Genomic DNA, 12,030 nt, shown 5'->3' on the forward strand with positions numbered 1-12,030 from the left:
GGGGGGGGGGGGGGTGAGTGGGGGGAGATGGGTATGTGGGCGGGGGGGTTGTGTGGGGGGAGAGGGATGTGTGGGACGGGGTGTTGTAGATGGAGAGGGGTGTGTAGGTGGGTGGGGACTGAACTCGGAGAAAAGACGGAGGAAGAACCATAGGGGAGTGGGGGGCATCATGGTAGAGGGGGGGAGGAGCCAGAAAACAGGACCAGTGAGGGGTAGTGGCTGGAATTGGCAGTGCGACGGGGACTCAAAGCGGGCGCTGGTCGCTGATCATTCTCCTCCACTTTCCGTTTGGCGACATTTTCGACTCCGGGCTGGGTTTTCGACTCTGGGCTAGGTCTCCCACGCTGTGCTGGGCTGGGCAGGGTCTCTGACGCTGGGCTGCTTGGGGCGGGGCTACTTGGGGCGGGGCTGCTTGGGGCGGGGCTGCTTGAGGTGAGAAAGACCGGTTGCAAACCTTCGCCGGCAATCCTCAGCTCCAGTAAAGACGCGATGGCGCAGGAAGGGGCGGTCCGTACCAGGGAGTGACAGGGGAAGAGACTAATCCGCATGGTGCTTATTGGCTGGAGAAGAGATCGATCTGCGCACACGGGGTTTTTAAGATTTTTAAACCTCGCTATCTTTTACGAAATTCAACCGATCGGAACAAAACTTGGTGCAATCGCAGCACACGAGAACGGTGAGTGAACTGCCGAAAATCATAGCACTGTCGCGAACTGTTTTTGCGCAAATAGAATGACCGCCAAACCAGAAAATTACAAGATCAGAGTATTGGTTATGTATAGATTATAGGTAGGAAGGAAATGCAAATGTTGGTTAAACTGAAGATAGACACACAAAAACTGAGTAATGCCCCTGTCCCACTTAGGAAAACTGAACGGAAACCTCTGGAGACTTTTCGCCCCACCCAAGGTTTCTGTTACCTTACACTACCTGCAACCTCCGGCAACCACCTGCAACCTCTGGCAACCACCTTCAACTAGCATCGCAACTGGCTTTGACTAAAAAATTACCGGTTTTTAAAACGGCAACCTATTTTTAGTCACGGCCAGTTTTTAATTTTTTTAAATAATCGCCGGAACATAGAAGAAGAGGAAACCACTTTCGACCATTAGGGAGACTGACAAAAACCTCCGGGAACCGCACGGAAACCTTGGGGCGCAAAGTCTCCAGAGGTTTCCGTTCAGGTTTCCTAAGTGGGACAGGGGCATAACTCAGCGGGTCAGACAGCATCTCTAGAGAAAAGGAATAGGTGACATTTCTGGTTGAGACCCTTCTTCAGACTGACAATCAGGGGAAAGAGAAATGTGAGATATAGACAGTGATGTAGAGAGATACAGAACAAAGGAAAGAAAGATATGCAAAACATTTATTGTAGGCTTTGATAAGGTAGATACTGGGAAACTGTTTCCCCTGGGCAGAGACTAAAGGTTATTAATAAAACAAAGGGACTTAAAAAAAGATTTATTTATTCACTCGAAATGTTGTGAATCTGCAGTTTTCTATCTTCAAGGATGCCAATTGCTTGGTTGTCTCATAATATTCAAGGATAGAATCAGTATTTTTTTGGCTATGGGGGTTAATATTATAAGTTAGTGTAGAGATTAATACAATACAATATCGTTTATTTGTCATTTGAACCTCACATGAAGTTCTCACATAAGTTATGGCTAATAAATGCTTGAGCAAGTTTGAGGGGCTGTATGGTTTACAGGTTCTCTCATTCCCTCATGCTGGTCTTATAACATAATTTCCATTACCAAGTTTTGAAGTTTGCATAGGAGTTTGCACGTTTTCCTTCTGGGTTTTCTCCGGGTTGGTCCAGTTTCCTCCGACATTCCAAAGACGTACAGGTTTGTAGGTTAATTTACTTCAGTAAGTTGTAAAATTGAATGTATGATAGTGTCAGTGTACGGGGTGATTGCTGGTCAGTGAGGACTTGATGGGCCGATGGGCCTAATTCTGCACTGTATCTTTAAAGTCGAAATTGAAATCTCAAACTGAAGTCCTTGCCTTTGTCCACTGTCTTTATCAGATGAATATCATTTAGATGAGTCTGAAGAAAGGTCTTGATCCAAAACGTCACTTAATTGTTTTCTCCAGAGATGCTGCCTGACCCGCTGAATTACTCCAGAATTTGGTGACTATCTTTTAACTATAATTCATATATGAATTGTGGTTTCCTGGATTTTCCAGAGAAAGTTTGAGTTCTAAGTGGTTTATGGAAATGGTATTCTCCGGCATTCAGTGTAAGATTTGTATAGACACTAATGATGGCTCTACAAATCTTACTAAAATAGCATTCGATTCCCATGTATATTATAGGTCATTATCACAGATTAATGATGCTCCCATCTGGTTCAGGCAGTATGCCATTTTTCCTATTTATTCCAAAATCAAAGCAAACTGGACTACAATTAACAGATGATTGCTATGCAGTTGTCCTTGTCCCAATTCTTATCAGAAGGATTTGGGCAATATGTACTGGACAATATGTGGAGCAATCCATAAAAATCTCCCCCTTACCTAACCTAACCCCATTGAGATAATAATCTGCCCCCTTGTTTTTGCCACCAAAGTGGATAATCTCACATGTATCTACATTATACGGCATCTGCCAGGCATCTGCCCACTCACTCAACCTGTCCAGGTCACACTGCAACCTCCTAACATCCTCTTCACAGTTCACACTGCCACCCAGCTTTGTGTCATCCGCAAACTTGCTAGTGTTGCTCCTGATTCCCTCTTCCAAATCATTAATATATATGGTAAACGGTTGTGGCCCCAACACCGAGCCTTGCGGCACTCCATTCGCCGCTGGCTGCCATTCTGAAAAGGACCCGTTCACTCCTATTCTTTGCTTCCTGTTTGCCAACCAATTTTCTATCCATGTCAACACCCTACCCCCAAAACCAGTTTGTCAGTTTTGTAACCTAAATTTCACTGTACCTTAATTGGTCCGTGACAATAAACTGACCTTGAAACCTTGAAGTCAGTTGAGATTATTAAGCAAGATAGCAAAATCAGATTCTGTTTCTCAAACTAAAAAATTGTCATTTCATTCTATTTTATTGTAATATTGCAGTGGCTGTTTGTGCTATCCACATCTATAAGACTCAAACTGTTGACTATTTGTCTTGTTATGGAAAACAGTTATAAAGTTTAATGTTTAAATTATAATGTTTAAAATGCATTGAACGTTCAGTATAATTCAGTACTGACCAATTTAAAAGCTCCCCTAATTTCAGGCAACGTTGTGTCTTCAAACAGCTTCTCCTGTTGTTCACATTGTTAAAAAACTACAAGTTGTTGACTTAGTGACATTGCATAGCTTCAGCTGAATGACTTTACTATAACCATGAATGCACCTTTTACATGTGGTGGCAACTGTGTTACGATTAAATTTTGTTTCTCATGAGAAACTTCTATAATATTCAATTCTGTCTTCTAAATTGATAGCAGAGTATAATATGCAAAAAGCTCCTCTTTGTGCATTTTTTGTTTAATTTAGAGGTACAGTGTGGAAACAGGCCCTTTGACCCACCAATTCCAGGCCAACGAGCGATTCCTGTACACTGCCACTATCCTACACACTAGGGACAATTTACAATTTTACCGAAGCCAACTAACCAGCCTGTCTTTGGAGTGTACGAGGAAACTGAAGCAAATGATGAAAACCCATGCAGGTCGCGGGGTGAATGTACAAACTCCATACAGGCAGCACCCGTGGTCAGGATCGAACCCGGGTCTCTGGCGCTGTAAGACAGCAACAACCACTGCACCACCATGCCGCCACATCTCTTACATAAATGTTTGCAAATACACCAGGAAAAATGTCCTGCTCTATCTTCAACTATTGTCTTGATATAAATGATATGTAACTGTAATGAAAGAGAATGTTACTATCCCGCTCTGGCACAGACTAGTGTTGAAATATTAGGGGAACTTCCTTTTTCGAGTGAGGAGGAGTTTCCAACAATCTGCATTCATCAGTTTTATATAGATTTTTCACCAATGACTGCAGCTTTGCCAATGTGTATAAGCTGACTTTGGAAATCCATGCTAGATGATATTACATGATGCAATTTTTCCTGTGAGGCCATGCTAATGTAAATAACCCTGGGACAATCTGGGTATAATATTGTTAGCGCAATGAACACAATTTAGGAGGTCATTGTAATCATTACGATTGTTTCATGTGAATTTTGATTTTATTCCTGAGTAGCTTTAATAGGCAGCTACCACTTCAATTTAATTTACATTAGTGACATTGTTACTTGTTGTATTGTTTTAAAAGCATTCTATTCGGGAACAGGAAAAGTATGCTGAGTTTTGTGAAATGCATCTAATTTATTTTCCATCATGCTACTTGTCAAATATAATCAAACAGGCTTCTCGTGATGACGGAATGTGATGTATATCTGCCATCAGTCTCAGAACATTTATTTTTCATTAACAGTTAAATGCATACATGAAACTTATTGGAAAGGGTTCAGTGAGTTCTTTTTCTGGACATAGATTTTACATTGATGAATTGATGCAATCAATATGTCACAATTTGATGGTAGCAACCAGAAGGCATTGTAATATGTTGCAAGAGTTATAACCGAGCGATACATATTTTACCAATAGAAAATGGTGCCACACAATTAGATATACTTGAAACAAAATTCAAAACTAAAAGCTATATAGTGATTCATTATAGATATTTGTACATTTCCAACATATTTCATAATCAAAATCAGATATTTAAATATGATGTTACAGCCTAAATCTTTCAGGTATAACTTTGAAATGGAACATTTCTTTAGAAAAAGAAACTGCACAAATTTATAATTAATTCATATTTATGACAGATAGCGCTGTTTGAATAAGTGTTAGTATAATTAACTGTGGCTTATAGATGGAAGCCCCAATGATAATTTGCTGTAATTGGAACATGCATTTGACTATCAGGTTTTAACATTTGAGACACTGTCAGACTCCCAAGTATATGCAGCCAAATGCGGGAAGCCAAGACTTCCTGAAGTTTGCGGGTCAGGTTGCCTGACCCGCTGAGTTGCTCCAGCACTTTGTGTCTATCTTGATATAAATCAACACCTGCAGTTCCTTCCTACACTTCTTGAAGTTTGGTTGGGCATCTGATTATCTGCTGTATTGCAGAACTAGCCATTGAGTCCAGCAACAAAGCATTGACTCCCCATGGAATGGGCCTGGCTTTTCTCGACATACCAGTGATGTCTGGCGTGGGAATAATGCCCCATTAATTTGAATGGTATTGATATCAGTTTATTATTAAAGTGTACCAAGATAAAGTGAAAAGCTTATTTGCGTACCATACCAATTAAATCAAATGATACTGTACATGAATACAATCAGGAAGTGCGCAAGTATATTAGGTAGACTAAAAAGAAAAATACCAGAGTACAGAATTTAATTTTGCAGTATTGTAGCATTGCAGTTCCAGAAAGTGAAATAAGTTAAATGCTTTGCATATTTTATTTTAATGTTGCAATTCATTATTAATATTTAAGGTGGTTTAGATTGCATTATATTTTAAAATGGTTGTTTTCAATTATTTAAATGTATTTTAACAGTTTTCACTGGCCTGTGACTATCAAGCACATTTAAAAATAGTTATAAAATCTTTCAAAGATGGCAACCTGTTAAAGGCTGTCAGGTCATGCTGAAGCCTCCTTGTTGTGATCTTAAAAGCCCTGAGATAAAAAGTATTTAGCTCAGGAATTTGGTGTTTCGGCTTCATTTCCAGTCAGTTATTTGGCTTCCACTTCTTTGCTTCAGCTTCTCATCCGTCGGCGCCACGTTCGCACACATAGAAAACATAGACAATAGAAAATAGGTGCAGGAGGAGGCCATTCGTCCCTTCGAGCCAGCACCGCCATTCATTGTGATCATGGCTGATGGTCCCCTATCAATAACCCGTGCCTGCCATCTCCCCATATCCCTTCTCCACCAGCCCCTAGAGCTCTATCTAACGCTCTCTTAAATCCATCCAGTGGTTTGGCCTCCACTGCCCTATGTGGCAGGGAATTCCAGAAATTCCACACAAATGGAAATAACTGCTATCTTGAGCATTGGTTATTTTTGCTTAATGCTGCATTATCTAAATTAATGTATACATGGTGCAGATTTGTTCTGTGTGCAACTCTGCAATGGACATATGTTATTGATTTTTTTTTAATCTTAAAAGAAAAGGGAACAAACAAATAATTTCCCCAGTGATAACTGGCATCAGTAAAAGTGACCTTAAATCTTTTGGATTATTGTGAAAACCTGTTCACTGTTGATCTTTAGATGTTTTGTTGTTTTGTAAAAGCAAGGCACTGTAGATGCTGGTTTAGACAAAAAGACACAATGTCCTGGAATAACTCAGCGGGTCAGGCAGAATCTCGGGAGAACATGGATAGGTGATGTTTCAGGTCGGGATCCTCCCTCAGACTCCTGATCCACTGAGTTGCACCAGCACTTTGTGTTCTTTTATTATTCTGTTCTTTCCTTTGACCCACACCAAATTAATTGGAAACAGAATGGCTCAGAAATCAATCTCACCACCATGTTCCTGGGTCAAATATTGATGCAAGGCCTACATCTCAAGCCCAATTTTGCTTATAAGAACAGGAAAATAACACACTTTCTAACTTTTTTCTTTGCCTTCAGATGCAGAATACAGCGAACCACAGTCTGAATCCATCCCAATGGCCTCTTCAGATTCGTTGCCTCATTTTCATGTTGAACCAGAGGATGTATACATTGTAAAAAACAAACCCGTCACTTTGGTCTGCAAAGCAACGCCAGCCACGCAGATATACTTCAAATGTAACGGTGAATGGGTGCATCAGATGAATCATGTAACAGAAGAAACCGTAGATAAAGTCACAGGTAAGTCTGCAGTTCTCAATCATGAATGTAAATGTTAATGTGTAGATTATGATAAAGTGCTAAATTAAGTTGCTTTGGCTGGGCTACAAGTTACTACTGACTGTTGAACCTTGGGAGATGGTGGGATGAAAATTCAGTGTCAAATCAATTAATTACATCTCACTGTCTTTTTTTCTGCAACTTTGGATAATTCACTCTTTTGGTCGAAATTAAAGCTGGCCATTTCTGTCAATTTTAAGATGTAATTTTTTAAATATTAGTACAGTCTGGCCCAATATGAATGCCCCACAGCCTTGCTATTAACAACACATTACCCTGTCATAATGTCTAACTCTCACCTTATTCCCTTTGGTCTACCTGTTCATCACCCACCTTCTCTGCTCCTAAAAACGAACTGAAACATTAACTGATTGTCAGTGCGTATAAGCTGCCTGACTTGCAAAATGATTCCAAGATTTTCTTTTCTAAATACAGTCTACCCTCATTATCAACCTCTTTCTAATAGATTTTGATTATAGCGGATGAAATCTGTTGAAACTGAGGCATCTGTTTCTACCGGGAACAAATAACTGAGTTTGTTGTTTCACGCATTTTTTGGAGCATATTTTGTCTCAGTTCGTGTTTACCTTTTTGTGTATTGTATGTCTTGTTTAGTATGTGTTTATTAGCCGTTTTTTCAATGTCATACATATTTGCCCCCTTTACTCTTTAAAACGGATAATTGGCAATAACGGACAGCATAACCCCTGGATAATTGGCAATAGTGGACAGCCCCGTGTATGGTCTGTTATATTACCTATAAAATTATTTGCCTTATGATTTCCCTAAAAAGCATGAGCAGTAGTATTGCTCTGTTCCATTTACAGGAAATCCTCAGACATCCCTTTAGTTCAGTTCCTCTTCACAGTGTAATCATAAACACAGAAAATGTTTACATATTAGGTGTACTGTGTGAAAAGCTGCATGCAAGTCAAATAATACTGTGCGTAAATACAATCATCAAACTCATGTACAATAGGAAAGATTCAGAGTGCAGAATATAGTTCTCAGCATCGTAGAATATAGTTCTCGGCATCAGTTCCATAGACCAGGTCCAATGTCCGCAATGTGTGTGTGTGAGGATGTGAATATATACACACTGGTTTATACATGTACTAAGGAATCTGTTGTGCTAATAGAGGTTCACTGGAACATCAACAAACACTAATTATTTGATTCCCATGAGTCTTATAGAAGTTTCCCATCAACACACTAATTCCCATTGTATCAAAGCCTTCCTGCACCTTCTCAATTACCTTTATCTTCCTCAGCAAATTGCTTCAGTCTATACATCTCATAAGACCAGTGCGAACCATACCTTGATATTGATCATACACAATGATTTGATTTGATATCATGCAAAACTAAGCTTTTCACTGTACTTTGGAACATGTGGCAATAACATATTTTAATCTAATAATAAGTTTGTCTGTAACTGTTATGTAAATAAATAAATTCATCTCCGATTTATTCGGACTGTGGATTCTTCTGCAACTATAAATTTACATTTTCAAGAGAAATGCTTCCTATGCAAGATATTTAATGGGGTTAAAGGTTAATTTATTTTTTATGTGATTATGTATTTGTCCAGCTGTGCGCATTTGTTTGAAGCTAAGTTCTGTCATTGTGAACCATCCTATGTTAATTTTTCATGCATTTTTAGAATCGACATTTAATCAAGTATGTGATGAGAGATCTGTAACCTGAAGCGTTAACTGTTTCTCTCTCCTTAGAAGCTGTCTGAGCTGTTGAGTATTATAAATTGTGAACTGACTATTGTAAGAGCTAATGCTGCAGGAACAATAATTATTGATCAATGCAGCACCATGTTTCACGCAAACAGCTAATGTCACTATAAGAGACCCACACAGTCATAAAGGTGTACAACATGGAAACAGGTCCTTCGGCCCATCTCATCGATGCTGAGCAAGATGCCCATTGGTCATGTTCGACTCATGGCCCTCCAAACTTTTCATTTCCATGAACTCGTTCAACCTCTTCCTTTTGTTCTTTGCGGTACTTTACTTTCATGCACCTACTCCAGGCTGTGGTGCTTTGCTGACTTAGTCACCAATTCATCTGCTTCATAAGTATCAGTGATGTGCTCTGCATCAAGATATTTGTAGTGTATGACAATGACCCCCCATTGGACTGGATAGCAATTCATCCAGCTGCTCTGACACAGTGCAGCATGGTGGTGCATTGGTAGAGTTGCTGCCTTACAGCACCTGAGACCCGGGTTCGATATTGACTACAGGAGCTGTCTATATGGAGTTTGTACCTTCTCCCTGTGACTTGTGTGGATTTTCTCCGGTTTCCTCCTACACTCCAAAGATATACAGGTTTGTAGGTTAATTGGCTTCGGCAAAGATTGTAAATTGTTCCTACTATGTAGGATAGTGCTATTGTACTAGGATCACTGGTCTGCACTGTAGGAATGGGAAGAAAATTAAAGTGCCCAGCAACCGAGAGATCAGGTTGGTTCACGCGGGCTGAGCGAAGGTGTTCCGCGAAACGATCGCCCAGTCTGCGTTTGGTCTCGCCGATGTATAAGTCGACATCTTGAACAATGGATTCAGTAGATGAGGTTGGAGGAGGTGCAAATAAACCTCTGCCTAACCTGAAATGAACGGATGTCCATTTGAGTCATTGCTGTAGGACATCACTGTCACTCATTTTTTTTTTAAGATCTTGCTGGTAGTCAGCAGACATCTTCACCAATTAACACATGTATTGTTTAGTTACGCCACATATTTAAGCTGTGATAGGTTGTGAGGGACTGTGAAAGGTTTAGGCAACACATACTGCAAGTGGTGCCAGTGTGAAAAGTAGAGCAGTGCTGCCCTGGAGTTCTGATTTGTTGGTGTCCTTCTGCTGACTTTAACATCTGCTGCATTGACATTGACAGGCAGGTGAGTTTGATATAACAAGTTACCATTTCTCTATCAATATTTTATGCTCTTGGAGTCAGTTTTCAACCATTCAGAGGATTTGACAATGCACCAGAATAGATGATGAGACTCTGAAGCAGAAGAAACACGGCACATTTAAGAACTTGGAGAGCAAAAAAGATCCATGACATATAAAATATGTATTGCCTGGAAATAATGACAAACTTAAAATAGAGAAGCAGGAAAGTGAGTGTGGAAGAGGAAAAAGACGTATTGCAATTATTTCAGCGGCAGTGTTTTAACCGATTCATTTTTGTAAATAATGCAGACGCAAAGCTGCTCTTGTGCATTGAAATACTGGGCCAGATCCTTAATGGCTGCATCAGATCCTGTATTTCCAAATGCAAGTGTGGCTCTGGTGGTGGCTATTGCGCTGGTTAAATGGGGAAATGGCAGAGTTAGGGGAGGGGCGTTAATAGTGGAGATGACATTGAGGGGGATGAGCAATCAATGAAGAGATTGCAGTGAGGAGGCAAAGGAAGATTGTGGAGAAGCAGAGGTTTAAATTGTGTGGGGTAGATTTAATAGGAACCCAGGGGTAACCTTTTCACACAAAGGGTGGTGGGTGTACCGTGTGAGGATGTGGCATCAAAAGATGAGAAGCCGAAGCAAAGAAGGGGAAGCCAAATAACCGAATAGAAACAAAACCGAAACGCTAAATAACCAAAAGCGTACGAACGCCAAATAACCGAAAGGTGGGACGCCTAAAAGCAAACTCACCGAAAGGCTGCTCTGCCGAAACGCCAACTCACCGAAAGGCTGCGGGGGGGGGGGGGGGGGGGGGGGGGTTGCGGGACTTGTCAGCGATTGGTCCAGACCCCCCACGTCCATCACATCCCTGGCCGGTGGAGGCGGGAGGGTGGGGTCATTTTCCCACACAAGCCATAGGTGACTGCACTCTGAACCCGAACACCAAGTTGTAAGTGGCTGAAGGAGTGCATCCCTCGGGGCACCCCCCACTCTCCAACGGCCACCCACCGCCTTGTCTCCCCCATGCAGCCGCACTGTGACGGGCTTTGTATAGATGATGGCGACGGTTAACTGATTGCTGCCGGTAGTTGGACCCCAAGATGGCCGGCGGTCTGGATTAATGTGCCAGATCGGCTGTTGAGCCTGGGTCATCCCCGAAACACCTCCAGCAATGAGCTGGATATTCCCACTGTCAAAGAGCGGTGGGGGGCGGTGGTCACCTGCCACCTCTGACCAACTTGCAGCAGCAACGGCAGCGGCAGTGAGTCGGTGAAGAGTTTGCACAGTGGGTGAGTGCGGTGTCCGTAGCTGGGTGGCATCACCCTCGCTATTCTCCCCTCCCCTGGGCAGCATCGCCACCGCCACCCCCGCTATCCATCCCCCCACTTAATTAACCAGGGTCCTGAATTTAAGAACTATTTATACATGTAACATTTTTGTTTTTAAATTAATAACTCTTTTTTTGAGTTTTAATGCTGACGCCGTGCTGTGGGAAGAGCATGCGGCAGCTGGTTTCATAGTGACTTCATTGTTGGTAGGTGCCGATCTTTCACCTCTTTCACCTGTTCCACCCGGTGCTGCCAACACACAGCCCGTCACATTGTGGCCGCACGGGGGAGATGAGACAGAGGGTGGCCGTGGCCGTGGGAGAGTGGGGTCTGTCCCGAGGGATGCGCTCCTTCAGCCGCTTACAACCTGGTTCAGAATGCCCAGTCACCTATGGCTTGTGTGGGAAAATGACCTCCTCGCTTCCGTCTCCATTGGCCAGTGATGTGATGGACGCGGGGGTCTGGAGCCATCGCCGACAAGTCCCACCCCCCGGTGACGTCATGCCCGTTATTTGACTTTTTGGCAGAGCGGCCATTCAGTGAGTTGGCTTGTAGATGACGCAGCCTTTCGGTGAGTTGCCGTTTTGGCAGAGCACCCTTTCGATTAGTTTGCTTTTAGGCAGCCCACCATTTTGGTTAGTTGGCATTTCGGCTTTGTAAGCTTTCGGTTATTTGGCGTTTTGGCTTCATTTCCGTTCGGTTATTTGGCTTCCACTTCTTTGCTTCGGCTTCTTGTCCTTCAACGCCACGGCCGGGTACCGGGTGTACGGAGCGAGCTAGTTGAGGCAGGTAATATTGCAACGTTTTGGAAACATTTAGACAGGTGCATGGATAGAACAGGTTTT

The 12,030-nt window shown here is 42.1% G+C and overlaps 1 protein-coding gene across 1 annotated transcript in view; it reads left to right on the top strand.

The window, feature by feature from the left end:
• Nucleotides 1–12,030, top strand: part of unc5a (unc-5 netrin receptor A) — a 416,817-nt gene that overhangs the window by 241,024 nt on the left and 163,763 nt on the right. Inside the window, exon 2 of the mRNA XM_055643076.1 lies at nucleotides 6,676–6,897. Coding sequence (XP_055499051.1) covers nucleotides 6,676–6,897 — 222 coding nt within the window. The remainder of the gene's footprint in view (nucleotides 1–6,675; nucleotides 6,898–12,030) is intronic.

The sequence above is a fragment of the Leucoraja erinacea genome, chromosome 11 (genome assembly GCF_028641065.1).
Source record: "Leucoraja erinacea ecotype New England chromosome 11, Leri_hhj_1, whole genome shotgun sequence".
Taxonomy (NCBI): domain Eukaryota; kingdom Metazoa; phylum Chordata; class Chondrichthyes; order Rajiformes; family Rajidae; genus Leucoraja; species Leucoraja erinaceus.